The sequence below is a fragment of the Podarcis cretensis genome (assembly GCF_951804945.1).
Source record: "Podarcis cretensis genome assembly, chromosome: Z".
Classification (NCBI taxonomy): Eukaryota; Metazoa; Chordata; class Lepidosauria; order Squamata; family Lacertidae; genus Podarcis; species Podarcis cretensis.
The window spans coordinates 13,073,709-13,092,301 of record NC_137184.1 but is presented as its reverse complement, the minus strand read 5'-3'; the positions used below and the strand labels follow the sequence as shown (position 1 = coordinate 13,092,301).

Here is an 18,593-nt window from a genome sequence, read left to right as displayed (position 1 = left end):
TCTCCATTCCCCTCTTGCACTGTCTTCTTTGCCAAGCAATTATTCATTATTTGAAAAATGGCACTATTAAAGCAAATATGTGTGCTTGAGCTGCAAATACAAGAACAGAATGCAATGCCATTTGCTGACATTTTAAATACATAAACATTTTCCATCTAGTTCAATAAATAGTTGGGGCTTCCTCTTCTCCTTAGAATGAGTATGAAACCAATATGCAGTTTTAAAAGCTAAAGCTGCCTATGGTTAATACACATAATGCATTCTGATGTTTGGCGTTGGATTCCATGGTGTGGTCGTTGGGGCTGCCAACTTTTTCAGCTGGTTTCTGCAGCTGTGCCTCTCACTGCAGTTTTCTGAGCAGATGACTTTGCTGACTTTGCTCTCCATGATATGAAAAGAAACCCTTGTTTATTTCTGTTCATCAAGCCCAGGAGTTAGGTGGTAATGATGATAATGATATTGGTCAGGTCACTTGGTAATGGCAGCAACAGTTGTGCTGAATGTGATCAGAGCTGCCAGTGGAATCTGAGTCCTTGACAGACTTCTTGAATGCTATTGGCTAAACGTCTTATAGACCGGGGCCCATAGCAATCTAGTGTTCTTTTCCATTTCCATTGTCTCTCATGGACCAGGAAAATAGGTGTGGTGATTGTCAGGTAATCTGCTAGACCCAAGCTGAGCACATGGGGAAATGACAAATGGTGCCTCTAGCCAATATTTTGTAGGAGGGATTTCAAACACAAACTGAAATGTCAGATTTGCTTAAATAAAGCACTCAGTTGCTCTAGTTCAAATAAATCCATTTTTTAAAAGGGGGGAAATGGACTGTGTGGTTTGGATAGTGATGGAGAAGTCCATTGAAATGCCCGGGATGAACAAATGATTAATTGCACCCATGGCACTTTCTCAAAATTCCAGATATGCTCACTGGCTCACAGATGTTGGCGGCCCTTGGTTCACAATGTTCAAAATGCTTCACACACATCCTAATAGCAGACCTTGCAAGGTAGGTCAGATCATTGTTTTCATATTGCAGATGGAGGGAGCTAATAAAGAGAGAGTGGCTTGCCTTCAACCATTTAATGAGTTTGTGACTGAGGCAAGGTTCCAACTGAGAACTTTCTGGTGTGTGTTGCAACCTCTTAGCTGCCATGGCACCTGTCAGTTTTAAGGAAATTAATAAATGCATATGAGCAATAATATCTCACTATATCCGCCCCACCTCCCATCCCAATTTAAGGACTGGAGGAGCTTGGATAATAAGTTATCACAGTGGTCCACCTGTCATGGCCTGAAAAGTCTCTCATTTGCTCATATTGTAAGGACTTGAATTGATGTTGAAAGTTCATTTAAGGCAGTGGAAAGATTCCATAAATTATTTCTGCCCAGTCCGGAAGTATGATTCAATCTGCTCCAAGGACCTTCCTTTGGTTTCGGGAATGAAAAACGTGAAGATAAGGTTCACTATGCAGATGGCCCCAAAGAAGAAGAAAGGAACCTCCAGACCATACTGTGCCTGGAAAAGAAAAAGAAATTATCCTTTGGATAAGCAGAGAAAGAGGACATGGGGCAGAGTGAAAAGTACTTATTTATGCATTAAATCTATTTCCTAGATGCTCCTCCCACTTTTGACTGTGGCCTTGCCCACTAGTCATATGTGGCCCCTGTGGTAAAAAAACAACATTCCCCAACCCTGCTCTAGACCCTGGTGAGGGTACTGAGACTTTGGCTTCATTCACACCACTATGCACTATGGTGGCGCTATGATGCCACTTTAAACAGTCATAGTTTCCTCCAAAGGATTCTGTGGGTTGTACAGTGGTACCTCGGGTTACATACGCTTCAGGTTACGTACGCTTCAGGTTACAGACTCCGCTAACCCAGAAATAGTGCTTCAGGTTAAGAACTTTGCTTCAGGGTAAGAACAGAAATCGTGCTCCGGCGGCACGGCGGCAGCAGGAGGCCCCATTAGCTAAAGTGGTGCTTCAGGTTAAGAACAGTTTCAGGTTAAGAACAGACCTCCGGAACGAATTAAGTACTTAACCCAAGGTACCACTGTAGTTTGTTAAGGGTGCTAAAGGTTCCCAGGATCAGGGGTCAGACTGTTAAAGCAGGTTAGGGCTGTGTAAATGTTACCAGCTTAAAACGCCGCTAGGTCCTTTTTCTCAGTTTCACCTGAAACTGGGTTTGTGGGGAAAACACATCAAAACATAATATTCCATAAGAAATGACACGATAGATACAGATTGTGGTGGGGCTGCACTGAAGGTGAATGGGGGTGTGTACATAGCCCCTTTCTGTGGCATATCTTGCAACATGTATGAAGTCTCTTCTTCAGGGCCGTCTTAATCATATGCGGCGCTGGGGTGCAAAGATCCGCCTGGCGCGCCCCCCAAGTCGACCTTTTTTAGGGGGGGACTGCAAAGTTGTTGACATTTTTTTAGGGCGAGCCAGCAAGGTGCACACAGCAGAGCTGGCTGGGCTGGCCATCTCAGCAGCAACAGAGGAGCCTGAGGCGGCGGCGGCAGCAGTGGGGGCAGAGCAAGGCTGGGGCCAGGCGCCCGGGGGGGGGGGGGCAAGAAGAGCCCAGCACAACAGTCGAGCCCGAGGTGGCGGTGACTGAGTGAAGCCAGGCGCCTTGTGTGAGCAGCGTGCTCTGGGCGGGCCTCTCGACGGCCCGCCAATCCCAGGCATGCAGGAGAGTGGAGTCAGCCGGCTGCCTCAGCACCTCGCTTGCCTGCAGCAGAACTGCTGCTGCGTTCTGACAGGCTCTGCTCTGCTCGGCAGCGGCTGTCGGCTCTTCCCAATCCCGGACTCCAAATCTCGGCCCAGACTCTCAGCCTGGCACCCCTGAGAGCCCGGCGCCTGAGTCCCCCGCACCCCTTGCACCTATGGGTAAGGCGACCCTGCTCCTCTTCTTCTACTACTTACCTTAACCAACAGAAAGACTTTTGTCAAGACAAAGGCAGTCAACCAGCTCACAAGAACACACAACCCAGACACTGTCCCTCGGGCCTTCAGTGGGAGAATCTCAGCCATCAGCAGCCAGGTGATGGGACCCCAACCGATGGCATAACCTAGAGACAGGAAAGAGGAGCCACTCTGAAAAACCTGGAAGAGGTGAGGCCTCAGGCAAAGCTGAATGACTAGTCCTTCCTCAAACATGTTAGTGTGGCAAACAAAACAGCTATAAGTGTCAATTTTGATTTAGTTCTGTTCTATAACAGCAGGTGTAGGGAAGCTTTGGCATAAGGAGAGCACTGCTGGCTCAGAGCAAAGGCCCATCTATTTCAGTATCCTGTTGTTATAGTGGCCAACCACATACCCCAAAGGGAAACCAACAAACAAGTTCTGAGCACAACAGCATTCTCCCAACTCATGGTCCCCAGTGACAGGTACTGGAGGTAATACACTTCCATCATGACTGGTAGTCATTGACAGGCTCCTCTTCCTCCATGAATTTGTACAGTACTCTTTTAAAATCATCCAAGCTGGTGGTCATCATTGCCTCTTGTGAATTCCATAGTTAAACTATGTGCTGTGTGAAGAAGGTCTTTCTCTGATCTGTCCTGCATCTTCCAACATTCGGCTTCACTGGATGTCCGTGAATTCCAGCATTATGACAGACAAGAGAAAAGTTCTTGTCTTCCCACATTCTCCACACCTTGCATAATTTTATACTATAAATGCCCTGTGATCCTCAGTTAAAGGATGGTATATAACTTTAATTTGCAATAATCATAAGCCACATCAAGCTACTGCTTAAAACATTCAGAGGGTATCTGGGTGGCTTCCTGTTCTTGACAATAACATACCTACAATGAAGACCATGGTGGCGATCAGAGGGATGACAGTGAGGCCACTTATCCAGCTGGTAGCCAGGCCCTCATGGCTACTACTGTTAACCATAATTGCTGAATTATGGGAATATTGAGGTATGAAGTGGATGTAGAAGCCCAAAGTCAAGTTTGAGGCAAGCATAATGATGGCTGTCAAAAAAGAACAACAACAGTGTGAGATGTGAGGTTTATTTATGTCTGGGAATTTCCTCAACCTGCTCATTATTTGAGCAGCTTGGATCCTGGCATTCTCTGGATCCTGACATTCTAGGGAGATGGCCCTGTGGCTAAGAACCTACTGGGTTTCCCCCCCTGTAAAGTGCTTGGGGTAGGAGAACTTTGGCCTACCTCGTGGATGTTGCTGAACTACACCTACCATCCCTAGTGTAGTTTAATGACCAATCTCTCTTCAGAAGGAACTCCAGAATTGTAGCTCTGTGAAGGCCATAAGGGGTTTCCTTAACAGCTTTCAGTACCCTTAACTACAGCTCCCAGAATTCTTGTGTGGAAACCAGGGCTGTTTAAAGTGGTATCATAGTGGTTTAAATGTGTGGTGTGAATGTGGCCTAGGCTGGCAAAGGCAAATGTTGCAAAGCACCAGCGGCCCATTTCACTTTATCGGGTATCTGGTTTGGGGGGTGATGGGGAGAGAATGCCCACCCGCACCCCACATGTTCAGTGCTTTCAATTCAATACTTTCTCTCTCCCCTATCTCTCTCCCTAATACCCCAATGATTGAGCCAAACAATTCCCCAAAGCTGGTTTTGACTCTGCAAAATTGATCTATAGATGCACCAGGTGGGGTGTGATAAGAGTGGACAAAACCTGCACCTGAGATATACAGAAGAACCTTCCTTCCGACTTTGTCCATTGAGAAGGTGGCAACTGCTACTGATGCTAAGCGTATGGCCCCCACGATAACAGCATCATATTGCGGCTCCTGCAAAGGTAAAAGGAGAAAACATTTAGCGTGTCTGAGGCTCCTTCTTCCCTAAGTCAGCATTTTCTTAAAACAGACACACACAGCGAACAGGAGGTAACTGGCCAAACTGGACATGATAATAAATCCATTTCCCCTTTCTCTCGTGTCTTTTTAGGCTGTAAGCCTGAGGAAAATGAGAGTTTTATTTTTTTCTGTTACGAGAACGAATTTAATAAACTAAGAATGATATTATATTTTTTCTTAATCAATAGCGGATGTGGATGAGGAGCAATTTTTAATGGTGATTCCAAATGCCACATTTAGCTTCATGTCTAGTTTGGTGCTGGGGTGTGGGGAATGTACAGGTTATAAAGGTATTTTATTTTATTTATCACCTCTATATGCCACCTATTCTCAAGGCGGTGTACATCGTTTCCCTCCTCCCCAGTTCATCCTCACAAAAATCCTGTGAGGTAGATTAGGCAGAGATATGGTGACTGGCGCAAGGTCACTCAAGCAGCTTCATGGCTGAGTCAGGATTCGAACCCTGGTCTCCCAGGTCCTGGTCCAACACCCTAACCATTGTGCCACAATGGTAGAATGAAACACACAGTGAACAAGCAGCGCCCTCACTTCTGTAGGCTGATTTGGTATTTGATTCCCTCGATGCTGTTAAATTAGAACTCCCATCAGCCCATCAGCATAGGCAATGGTCGGCGGAGTTGTGGGGCAGGGGCTGTCTGTATAATGAAAAACTGTAATAAAAACATGGGAAAACCCCTTCCCTTGGGCAGTGATACTGATGTAGAACAGAATGTCTCTCCTTTCATCTGAGGAACGTTGGAAGGCATGCTGTAAAGACTAAATTACATCTGCTCCAAACATTTAAATCACTCTCTTACCACTTTAAACAGTCATGGCTTCCCCCAAAGCATCCTGAGAACTGTCGTTAGAAGGCCCCTTCACAAATGAGAGTTTGCAGGATACTTCAATGGAAGCCAAAAAAGGAAGGCAGTGGGTGGAATGGGGGTGGGGACAGGTCCTGAGGAGAATTTCGAATAAGTGGCTAGCTTACCAATATGACCTCTGTGCTGCTAAATATCACCTGCAAGTATACAAGAATGGGGGTAACCCCTGAGAGCTGCTGCAGGAACCTCATCAACAAGGTGATAGCCAGCGGTTTCCAGATGTAGGGCTGCTTGATCTCTTTCCAAGAAATTGGTCTGTTCTAAGGAAATATGGATACAAACGGCTCAGACAGATCCATTTCACACACACCCAGGAACAAGATCAGGATTTCGTGGAATGGCCTCCAAGGAATGGAATGACGCCTTCCCTTTTGCTTGGCTCTCCCTTTTGATAGACAATTGCTCCTATGTGTAGGAGTCTTTGGCCTTCCGGAAAGTGCTGAAGTACCATTCTCCCCAGGGAATTGTAGTTCAGCAGCACCTGAAGGGCCAATGGCTCCTCACACCTGTTCTATATCAAGAAGAAGACAGAATCACATCACACTTGAGGATTTGTTGCCTTCCAGATGAATGGAGGAGAAATTCTTGTGGGAAACTATTTCCATTCAGGGGTATATTCTAGATTTGGCCAACCTCGTGCCCTCTAGATGTTTTGAACTACAATTCCCACCAGCCCCAGCAAGCATAGGCAACTAGGCAGGCTATTTCAAAAGCTTCAAAGGTGGGGAAGACAGTGCGGGGGAGCCAGGGCCCTCTTAAGCATATCTGGCACCATGGTGCAAGGATCCCTCTGCCGCCCCCCCCCACCCCCACATTTCCTTCTGGGCAGGCAGTGGCTGCAGGGCAGCTCCTCCGGCGGGGCAGAGGCTCCGGGTGCGGCGCGGCATGGCAGAGGCGGGCGAGGGCGGCGAGCTGATGCCAGGACGCGCCGCATCCAGCCTCTGCCTCTTCCCTGGCGCCCTCCAGAACTTGGTGCCATGGCTCCCCGTGCCACTAGCCTCTATGGCTAAGACGCCCCTGGGGTGTGTGTGCAATACTCAGACTACAGTGTTAAGTAACTGTAGCTTTAAAACTCCAGGGCACTTTGCAAAGGAATCTGCCAGACTGCAGATTCCGAAATGGGCCACTGACCTGCCCCTGGTCATAATCCTCTTGGGTTGGATTAAGTACTGTACTTTTCCATGTATAGGACTATGTTTTTTACTGAAAAATTATGTTTAAAAATAGTGGGTTGTCTTACAAATGGGTAGTGCCTAGCGGGGACGTGGGGTTTTCTTAATTTTTAGTCCCCCAAAATAGGGGGCATCTTATACACGGGGGGGGGGGGTGTTATACACGGAAAAGTACAGTAAGTGGGATTTAGAATCTGAGTAAAGGCAGATTCCTCCTCCAGCCCTACTTTTGAGACACAAAAATGTAATTTGGGAGCAGGGGGCACACAAGGAGATCAGAAAATTGGGGTGGTGCCACTTTAGAGTTCTCCTAGTTAACTGCAAACTGCGAGTCCGTTTTTATATTACATATATTATATATATATGGAAGTCTGTTCCAGTGGCGTAGCGTGGGTTGTCAGCACCCGGGGCAAGGCAAGTAATTTGCGCCCCCTAACCCATGGATTTGCGCCCCCTAACCCGTGGATTTGCGCCCCTAACCCCCAGATGTTGCGCCCGGTACGGCTGGCCCCCCTGCACCCCCCACGCTATGCCACTGGTCTGTTCTTAAACCGAAACTGTTCTTAAACCGAGGTGCTCTCTCCCTAATGAGGCCTCCTGCAGCTGGTGCCCTTCCACTGTTCGGCTTCCATTCTTAGACCGAGGTAAATTTCGCAAACTGGGACACTACTTCCAGTTTTGCGGAGTAGTTCGTAAACAGGACTGTTCTTAAACTGAGGTACCACTGTACAAACTAAAACACAGCCCTCCTTCAAAATTCACACTTTGCCAAATTTTGTAGTGCTGCACTTCAGGCAAGTAAGGTGTACAAAAATGAAAATGCTAGGCAAAGCATCCATAAAAATGCATATATGGGTGAAAATTGGTTGAAAAATGCATTGAATTAGAGAAAAGTGGCCTTGCCAAAAAAAAAAGTGGAGGGACATTAGGCAACATCTCATTAAAAAATGTGTACAGTAAGAGTAATTCACACAAAAATGCTGACAAATTTTCACAGGAGCTTTTTTTTTTTTTTGTAAGTTGCAAAAGGATGTGAAAATCTGGAGAACTGAATTTACGACTGGAACAAAGGAACTGAAATTGATATGTTCGCCCATCCTTCCATAACACACCTGCTCACTGAAGCTTTCCTTGATTCGCTCGTATTCCCACCAGTACTCTGCATTTGCTCCTCTCAGCCATACCAGGGCATCCAGGGCCTTATCCTCCCTCCCCTTGGAGACCAGAAAACGAGGTGAGTCAGGCATGAAAGACAGCAATACGATCATGAGTAGGACGGGCACCTGTCCAGCCACTGCCATCCAGCGCCAGGGAACAACGAGGCCTGCAGTGGGAAGAGGACAGAGCAAGAGGTGAGTGAAGGACTGTCTCCAACAAGCTGCAACAGTAATAAACAACCATACCCCTCTACTCCCCATGTTCAGAGCTGGTGTAGTCCACACTTGGGGAACCTTTGGGCCTCCAGATGTTGCTGAATTACAGCTCCCATCATCCCTGGCTGTTGGCCATGCTGACTGGGGCTGATATAGTTCATGAGTATCTGGAGAGCCAAAGATTACCCATACCTGTTGTAGTCCAATATCAGCTGGAAGATACCATGGTGACTGCCCCAGCTTTGGGCACAACAGCTTAAATGTACAGTAATTCCAGTCCTTTTTGTCATCTTGGGAAGGCCTACAACATTACTGCTGGATCCCCTTTCTCTCTCCATTCCTTTACCAGCCAGGCTGTTTCAAAAACCTTACATGTTCTGAGTTAATTGGCAGGTGCCCTGAGCGACTGCATTATCTCTACCCAATCTGTTGTTTCGATCTCAGGTTTTGCAATCAAGAGCCTGACTGTGACATTATCGGCTCCCCAATCCTGTCCAGTGTGTTTGGTCTTCCGTGGGCACTTCCTGGCTCTTGCGTTACACAGTCCTTGCCTCTTGAATGTCAACCTGAACATTTACAGAAAAGGTTGCCTGGCCCCTGAAAGAGTAACCTGAAGAGCCAGTGTGGTGCAATGGTTGGAGAGTTGGACTACGACCTGGGAGGCCAGGGTTCAAATCTATCTGATTCCAACAGGAAGTAGCTTTCGTGACTCCAATCATTGGTTCATCTAGCTCAGTAATGCCTGCACCGGATGGCAACAGACCTCGAAAGGTTTCAGATGCGGGTCTCTCCCAGCCTTAACTGGAGAAGCTGGGGAATGAACATGGCACGCAAAGCATATGCTCTGTTATGGTGCTATGGCCCTTTCCAGGAATATAAGAAACCACCTTATGTTGAGTCAGCCCATTGGTCCATCTAGCTCAGCGGTTCTCAACCTGTGGGTCCCCAGATGTTGTTGGACTACAACTCCCATCAACCCTGAGCTCTGGCCTTGCTAGCTAGGGGTGATGGGAGTTGTAGTTCAACAACATTTGGGGACCCACAGGTTGAGAAAGGCTGATCTAGCTCATTACTGTCTGTACTGACTGGCAGCAGTTCTCCAAGAGTTTCAGACAAGGAATAAGAGCCTGCTGGATCAGGCCAATGGCCCTTCTAGTCCAGCATACTGTTCTCACAGTTGCCAACCTGATGCCCCAATGGGTAGCCCACCAGCAGCACCCAAGATCCAGGGCACTCTCCACTCCTCTGGAGTCTTTCACAGCCCTACCTGGAGCTGCTGGCTATTAAACCTAGGACATTTCTACATGCAAAGCAGAAGCTCTGCCACTGATCTGAAGCCCACGCCCCAGACATTGGCTAAGCTCTGATAACCAATGTGTATTTCTGCCATCATCATCATCATCATCATCATCATTTATTTATACCCCGCCCATCTGGCTGGGTTTCCCCAGCCACTCTGGGCGGCTTCCAACAAAGTATTAAAATACAGTGGTCTGTTAAACATTAAAAGCTTCCCTAAACAGGGCTGCCTTCAGATGTCTTCTAAAAGTCTGGTAGTTGTTCTTCTCTTTGACATCTGGTGGGAGGGCGTTCCACAGGGCGGGTGCCACTACCGAGAAGGCCCTCTGCCTGGTTCCCTGTAACTTGGCTTCTTGCAGTGAGGGAACCACCAGAAGACGCTCGGAGCTGGACCTCAGTGTCAAAGGTCTGAGAAAGGGTTAAACGCAGAATGACTTCAAAAGATCAGATAAATAGCTTGTGAAATTTCCAGTGTTTCTCCAAACAAATAAACAAGGAGTCACTGGGTTGGAAACCCTGCAATTTGGGGAGGTCCTGAGCTGGTCTTACTTGTCCAGCCAGAAGACTAGGCCCATGTATTGGAAGAGGGGATGCAAGACTCTGGCAGGGGGAGGAGAAGGATACCTTAATCCTTCCAGAACAAACAAAGCATTCCAATCATCTCTGAAGCCCAGTTCTCCTGTCTGAAGACACCACTGATCTAAGGACCACCAGCCGCCCTACGTTTAAGCCAAATAGTCTGACGCTGATCCGTTCCTCCACAGTTCACATCCAATTACTTGCCTAAAGCATAGAGGAAAAGGGCACCCAAGACGGCCATGATCTGAGGGCAGGAGCCCAAAGCTCCCCGGACTCCAGGGTGAGAGATCTCAGAGATGTACACCTGGAGGGACAGAAAAGGAAGGTAAGTTGCCAGAATTTAATCAGCAGAACATGGGTGTGTGTGTCCAAGTAGGCTTTGCACAGAGTAGACCCAGTGAAATTAATGGACCTAAGTTAATGGATGTAGCCACAATTAGGGATGGATGAATCTATCAGTTTCAGCTTCTCTCAGTTTCTTGTTTTAACAAGCATAACATCAGTCATCCATGTTTGTACATCAGCCTGTGATTTTTTTTTTATAAATAACTTGTCCTCGAAAAAAATTCATCAACATTTTTTGTGCGAATGTCTCCTACTCTACGTGTTATTTCTGAGCAGTTTTGCACTTCTGTAGGTTATTTTCACTGATATATGCATTGATGCACTTTACCTTAGCACATACATTTTTTGAGACATTGCGTGGCTGGAAAACTGTAGTGCAAAATCCAGATGAGTGGGTATTTTGTAGAATGGCTGTGTTTTGGTTCAAATATTGTGTTGGGAATTGCATTTTTTAAAAGTTTACATTTGAATGAGAACTTAATTTCTCCCCTGTTCCTTGCCACATACTGTCGGATGCAATATGCCTCTGAATTCCAGTTGCTGGGATTCATAGGTGTAGAGAACTCTGTCGCACTCAGGGCCCTACAAAGGTAGGTTAGTATGAAAATCAAATAGCTCATGATTCTCAACACTGATTGGCAGTGACTTTCCAAGATTTTAGGCGGGGAAATTTTCCCAGCCCCATCTGGAGATGACAGGGACCTTCCACATAAAAAGCAGATGCTCTACCACTGAGCTACGACTGTTCCCCTAAAATTAAATTAAGCTTTCCAGTCCTTATGGTTCCGAATAATGGTCTGGTTTAAATGGAAAAACTTGGGAAGCTGCCTTCTACTGAGTCAGACGCACTGCTCCACTATTGTTGACTCTGTTAGTGGCTCTCCAAGGTTTCAGACTGGGGATATTCCCAGCCCTACCTGAAGATGCCAGGGGTTAAATGTGGGGCCTTCTGTACGCAAGGCAGATGCTCTCCCATTGTACTATGGTCCTTCCCCTAATATTCCTGTGGTCCTTTCAGGAGACAGAAAGGGGGAACTACAACTCAGGACACCACTACCTCCAACTTCACTATTTTAAATATTGCTCAGCCAGTAAATGGAAGAGGAAGGGTGTGGCAGAGACAATTATCACTTTACCATCCAGGCTCTTGGGCACATGCACAAAAGTAGCTGCAGAGGCAAGAAAATCTCTATGACCCATCCAAGTTCCAGTGCGGGCTTGGCAATTCCTGGATGTTTTCTGGGAAGAGGGGCTGGTTATTACACCACTCTCAGAATGGTGGTTTTGGGAGGTGAACAGGAGTCTCCTAATGACTCTTGGCACCCTGAACAAACTACACTTCCCAGGATTCTTTGGGAGGGAGCCATGACTGTTTAAAGTGGCCTCAAAGTGCTTTCAACGTATGGTACTCAGTTTGAGTTTGCTGGAATGAGATTGAACCTCAAGGAAAAGAACATGGTTGACTTACTGGGATGGAAGCAGAAGTCACTCCCCCAGCAAATCCTGTTAACAGCCTGCCCACCAGCAGCATCCAGGTCCCTTGGGCGCTGGTCATAAAGAGATATCCGATGACAGATGGGACAGCAGAGAACATGATGCTCAGCTTGCGGCCCAGGTAGTCGTTGAAATACATGGTGCCCAAACCACCTGCTGCGACTCCAAGGGTGAACACAGACTGCCAGACACACAAAGAAACAGGGGCAATATGTTAGGAAAGCAAATATGATCATGATGGTGGCCTGAAACCATAGAAATAGGAGTGCAACTAGTAGGCTTTGAATTCAGCACCCTGAGAAATCTGGCCTGGGGGAAAAATAAATTTTCCATGATGAAGGAAAGACTTGAGGGAGCTGGGTATGTATAGCATGGAGAAGAGCATTCTGGGAGCTAATATAAGGTAGGCTGCCATACACCTGGCAAACAGAATATGACGGTATTGGTTGTCTGAGATTTTGGGGGAAAAAACCTCAACAACTTTTGTGTTTGAATTGCATCCGAAATATGGCAACCCTAATATAATGGCCGAAGTGCTGTCACATGGAAGATGGAGCCTCTTGTTTTCTGTTGCTCCAGAGGGCAGGATCTGAACCAATAAATTCAAATGATTAAAAAGAAGATTCCGACTAAACATAAGGAAGACATTTCTGACAGTAAGAGCTGTTTGAGAACAGTAGAATGGACTCTCTCAGAAGGTGATGGACTCTCCTTCATTGGAGCTTTCTGAACAAATGCCAGGTGGCCATCAGTTGGGGATTCTTTAGCTACATTGCAGGGGGTTGGACTAGATGACCCTTATGGTCCCTTCCAGTGGCAGAGCTTCATGCTCTGGCACCGGGGGCAGAGATCAGGCGTGGGCGTGGCTGGCGCACGTCCTGGAGGCATGGCACACCGCCTGCGGGGTCGTGGTGCCCAGCGCGAGCAGACGGGCAGCTGTGATGGTGCCCCACCAGGATCGTGCTGCCGGGGTGGTACGCTCCCCCTGCCCCCCTCTTCCTCTGCCAGTGGTCCCTTCCAGCTCTCAGCGTGAATAGAGTGTCCTATATAGAACTATGAGTATTTTGCCCAGGAAGGAAGCATCACAAGCAAGTCTAGTGGGTTGTATAGTCTGTTCATTAAAGTTATGTTTGTCTTTGGAGTCGGTAATGACACCTGAACAATTACTCTCACTAGAATGAAGATTACAGGCTAGGGGGGGCTGGGATAGGTTGTGGAAAATAGGCAGAGCTGACATGCCTCTTAAACCCACCCATCAACTATATTTAAGTATATTTGCATATTGTTAAAGCCTCAGTGTAGGCAATGTTAAGAGAAAAAAGGGAAACATGTGACATTATGGTTTAATCAACAAAAAACTCCCACATTGTCAGACAGGAAGGCCACTTTTAACACAGCCTTCTCTGCTAGAGCGACACACTGGAGCCAAAGCAGCAGCACCCAGTGGATGTATTTATCTCTCTGCCCTACTGGTTAAAATTAGCATCCGTTGACTAATCTGATGGATTTGCAGATCGCTCCCCAGATTAAAATTCTTAGGCCTAATCATCTCTGCAAAATCCACTTGTTTAATTTTGCAGAATCCTAGAGTTGGGCCATCTTCTAATTCGGGTCCCTGGAAAATCTTCCCAGGCCACAACCCTCACAGCCCTGCTTTGCATACTCCTTGAGTGGTTGAAATGAGGTGGATGAAGGCAAAATACCTCAAGGAATTGCTTCTTTCCATATGAAGCAACTTGGACCCTGAGATCATCTTCTGAGGCCCTTTTTTGTGTGCCTTCTCCACGAGAGATCCGGAAGATGGCAACACGAGAACAGGCCTTTTCGGCAGCGGCTCCCTGTCTGTGGAATGCTCTCCCCAGGGAGGTTCATCTGGTGCCTTCATTATACACCTTTAGGCACCAGGCAAAAACATTCTTCTTTAACCCAAGCCTTTGGCTGACTGACATCCACTATCCTTTTAAAATGTGTTGGGGAGGAGGGGATTATTGGATTGTTTTTGTTTTTATTATTTATTCTCTGTTTTTACACTGTTGTAACTGCCCTGAGACCTGCAGGTATATATATTCATTCATTCATTCATTCATTCATTCATTCATTCATTCACCCTGCCCACTCTGGGAGGCTTGCAACACATATAAAACAACAGAAAAACATCAACCATTAAAAGATTCCTTATACAGGTTGCCTTCAGATGTCTTCTAAAAGTCGTGTAGTTAATAATATTTGCATTGTAGTTCCACCCACTTTTGCCTCTAGCCCCTCCCACAACTGCTATGCAGCCCTTGGAAATTTATCCAGGGGGGAATGTGGCCCTTGATTTATAATAATATAATAATAATATTATTATTATTATTATTATTTATACCCTGCACATCTGACTGGCCACTCTGTGCTTGGAAACGTACTGGGAGCCAGTGTAGGTTTTTGAAAAAAAGTTCCCCACCCCTATGCTAATCCAGCCATGAGGTCATAGAAGAAGGCTCATCAGGTTCCAGTTGAAGACTTCCAAAGCAGAGGAGTCTACTCCTCCTCTTGGTAATTGGTTTGTTGCTAAACCTCTCTTACTGACAATATAATTTTCCTAACGTTCCATCTAAACCTACCCTCCTGTACCTGAAACCTATGAGATCCACTTCTGCCCTCTGGAGCAGCAGAGAACCGTTTTGTGCCCTTAGGGATTTGAAAAATGCAATCATGTCCTTTCAACAACCCTGCAAGCGAGGAAGAGTCAACTAATCCAAGATACAGCAACTTGCCCAGAAATAGAAGTCATATCCTTGCTTCAGCCTCAGCCCCTCACTCAGCTTGGGTTCTTCCTTTGCCAAGGTTGAAGCAGATTCTGGGGGCCAACAATCTTTTGGTTGAGCCCAGGGCTTCTGGGTCTCCTAAGGCTCACATGATGGCATATAGACCAGGGGGTGGAGCCTAACAGGATGGGGTGGGGCTTGGTCAACATGGAATGGGTGCTAGCAGCAGGGCTGGTCCTATACATTTTGGCACTTGAGCCAAACCACAAAAAGGCACACACACCCCATCACTATAATCAGGGAAGGAGTGAGTGAAGATCTACATCAGGAACAAGGGGGATGGTGGGGGGGGGGGATAAGGATATTCTTTGGGAACAAGGATGGGAGGAGACTAGCAGCACTTCCTGTTTAGCAAAAGGCCGCTGTAGAAGTGGCATGGGGGTGCTGCCAAGGAAGTGGCAGATCTGGCCTCCAAGAAGCATGCTGCAGCTGTCGCTTCAGCCACTGGGTAGAAGCGATAAATTTATTGGAGGGTAGATCTGTTTCCCCTCTGGGTCCTTCCACCCTTGTGAATCCTGCTTCATAGGTGGATCAGCCTGGCTAGCAGCAAAAGTTCCCAAGCAGAAACTAGACCACCCCATCAGTCTTAGATTTTAATATTTCCCATGGAGACCCAGAGAAAGAGGCTAAAACCCTTCAGCTTTGGGTCATATTTTGAGACCTGGCACCCCTTGGGAACACTGCAATCCAATCAATGGCATGCACCTCTTAGGTCTATTTCTCCCGCCTTTCTTGCTGGCTGGCCACTCTTACCCCAAACCAGGATGCCGTTGCCTCTGTTAGTCTTAAGTTGCGGACCAGAGATTTTTCCAAAACAGGGATGACCGGGGAGGTGTAGACTAAAGCAAAACCAAAACTAAAGTTCCCAAGCACAGCAGCAAAGGTGGCAAGGAAGAGCCGATGGTTTTTAAGAGTCCTGGAAAGGAAAGGGAGAGAGAAGAGAACAATTATGGAATGACCAATGTGGTCCATCACGGATGTTGATGCCAAGAGGGTTCCTGTATTTTTATGAGTTTGGTGGAACATAGGAAGAGCCCGGCTGGAATAGGTCAAAATTGGGTGGCCAAGGCAGCCATTGGCAGCATGCCCCTGCCAGGCTGTCAGGCTCCTAGCAACTTGCCCAGGGTTGCCAGGTACTGGTTCTATCATTGAGTGGAGCCTTCCTCTTTTGCAGCTCCATCTTATCGTCCTAAACTCCATGCACCTGCCCTCCATGCAGGCTGAATCCAACCCTCCAAGTCTCTCTGTATGGCCCCCTGAACTTTCTCCAGGCCTCGCACCACTCCTAATCCACACCCTCTTTTAGTGCTTTTTCTTGGCTGAAATGTGTCCTTGAACTCTTATGTGTTAAGTATACTTCTTTAATTGACACTGAAATGGTGAATGCCTGTATGTATATTACTAAGGGTTGAACTGGAAATTTCCAAAACTAAAGAAGAGCAACAGGAGCTTTCTGCTCTCTAGCAGGTTGATGATTAACTGTTGATGTCTTCTGGTTTGTCTCGTGACTGACATAGATCACATGAAAGAGATAGACTGATCTTTTATGCATATGTTAATCTGTGGGGGTCTCTGTTTTGTGTGAGTTGTTCTCAAGCAGCCAGTAACAAAGGATGTGATAATGAGGTCTCTCCTAAAGGGAAAACAGCTCCAGGCTGTAAAGGAGGTTGTGGAGAGACAGACCCTTGGTTTCATATTTTATAAGAAGCCCAACCTGTGTTGGGACATGCACATGACTGTAAGGAATTGTTTTGGATGTATCATTAATGTTTTGGTACCTGTTTTGAAAGAAGATCTGGTTAGTAAAGCTTTGAACAATACTTATGGGTCTGGGCAGAGTTTTATTCCAAGAGGAGTTAGTTTTAATGCATCCAATTGCTTCAAGCTGCACAATATTAATATCTGCAATATTATCATGCTTCTTGCTTTACGTGTGTTACTTCACCCGCTTTTCCCTCTGGCAAATCTGGCCATTGCTGGCATGTAACCCTTGCCAGAACTGAATGCCTTGCCTCAGGCTGAAAATGTTTTCTCCCACTCCTGGGTCACAGAAACACAAACAATACATTATCAAAGTACATGATGTTTTGTACAGGAACTGTAAGCTAAACTGTCAGCTCCCTAGCCACCACCACCAAGAATCCTGGGACCTGTAGTTTTTCCTCCACAGAGGCACAATTCCCAACACCCTTACAAACTACAGTACCCAGGATTCTTTGGGGGAGGGTGAGCCATGTGTTTTAAACATGCGTTAGATATGCTTTAAAAGTATGGTGTGGATCTGGTGCAGGATGAGGACTAGCACCTTAAGCCAAAAGTATTCCAGGAAAGTGGGATTTAAGGGGGAAGAGTTATAAGCAAGAAAGGTGTACCTCTAGGCATAAGAAGGGGAAAAAGGGAGATGAAATTAGCAGAGCTGTCTTAAGAGAGGCAGAAACTTTACCTGTAATATTCATTCTCCGCCTGCTGAGCATCTTTCTCCTTCAAGCTTTGATAATCTTCTCTAGGCTCCCTGCAGAGGAGCGGCTCTTTGATGTGGGGATCCAGGGTGGCTCAAGGTGTGCCTTTCCCTCTCAGAGAGAGATGGAGATGCAGCTGGGGGGCAGAGAGCTGTTTGCCCAGTTGTTCCCACTCCCTCTGCACCAGGAGATGCTGTTTGCCTTCCAGCAAACCTTCCTTCCCCAAATGGGCAAGGAAAAAGCAGAAAAGGCAAAAATAATAGCAACTGTAGAAGAAACACCAAACGAAGTGTGCTATTGGGGAGGAAATCTCTGTTCTGGTTGGTCTAGCAGCAGACCAAAAAGAGGAAGTCAGGGAGGATGAGCAAACAGGGTGTAGAAATAAGATAACAGAGGAGATATCATGCTTGAGCTGGGTGACAAAGATAGGCAAATCAGGTGGGTGGGATACAAATAATAAAACCATTATTATTGTCATTATTATCCTTAAAACAAAATAAAAAAATTCCTTCCAGTAGCACCTTAAAGACCAACTAAGTTAGTTCTTGGTATGAGCTTTCGTGTGCATGCACACTTCTTCAGATACACTGAAACAGAAGTCACCAGACCCTTCTATATAGTGAGAAGGTGGGGAGGGGTATTACTCAGAAGGGTCTGGTGACTTCTGTTTCAGTGTATCTGAAGAAGTGTGCATGCACACGAAAGCTCATACCAAGAACTAACTTAGTTGGTCTTTAAGGTGCTACTGGAAGGAATTTTTTTATTTTGTTTTGACTGGCAGACCAACACGGCTACCTATCTGTAACTGTCATTATCCTTGTTATGTTAGAAGAGAATCTAGCTCCCTTGGGCTGTGTACTGTACATGCCATACATTTAAAACACACATCTCCAAAGGATCCTGGCAATTCCAGTTGACTCCTCACAGAGCAACTAATTCCCAGCAGCCATAACAATGGTGGGGGGATGTGATGCATGCTGTGTATGCAGTGTTTGTCTTCTCTATCCCCAATAGGTCTCTCCCCCAAGGTCAACTGGGGGAGGCTGCACCCTGCAGCTAAGCCCCTCCCACCATCTTCCCTCAGTTCCACCCACCCACCCTGTTCTACCCTAACCTATGGGCATTCCAGTATCTGTGGCAAAAATCTTATCACATGCTGGATCCCTGACAGGAATTTTCCCAAGTCCAAGACCCCTTAAAGATTCCCTCCCAGATGCTGCCTAAACAATTTCGCCAAAGAAGAGCCCATGACCCTTCCCAAGGAAGGTCTATTCTACTATCAAGCAGCTCCTTCTGTTAGGAAGTCTCTCCTAAGGTTCATTGTGAATGAGCA

At 46.6% G+C, this 18,593-nt stretch overlaps 1 protein-coding gene across 1 annotated transcript; it reads right to left on the bottom strand.

The window, feature by feature from the left end:
* Nucleotides 1–1,065: 1,065 nt before the first annotated feature.
* On the bottom strand, nucleotides 1,066–17,540 carry SLC2A6 (solute carrier family 2 member 6). Its single transcript, XM_079962499.1, has 10 exons — nucleotides 17,245–17,540; nucleotides 15,555–15,717; nucleotides 11,966–12,172; nucleotides 10,357–10,456; nucleotides 8,014–8,225; nucleotides 5,837–5,989; nucleotides 4,671–4,779; nucleotides 3,816–3,989; nucleotides 2,932–3,077; nucleotides 1,066–1,516 (listed from the first exon to the last, which is right to left on the bottom strand). The coding sequence occupies exons 3-10, from the start codon at nucleotides 12,128–12,130 to the stop codon at nucleotides 1,376–1,378; spliced, it is 1,200 nt and encodes a 399-aa protein (XP_079818625.1). The 5' UTR covers nucleotides 12,131–12,172; nucleotides 15,555–15,717; nucleotides 17,245–17,540; the 3' UTR covers nucleotides 1,066–1,375.
* Between the last annotated feature and the right edge of the window lie 1,053 nt (nucleotides 17,541–18,593).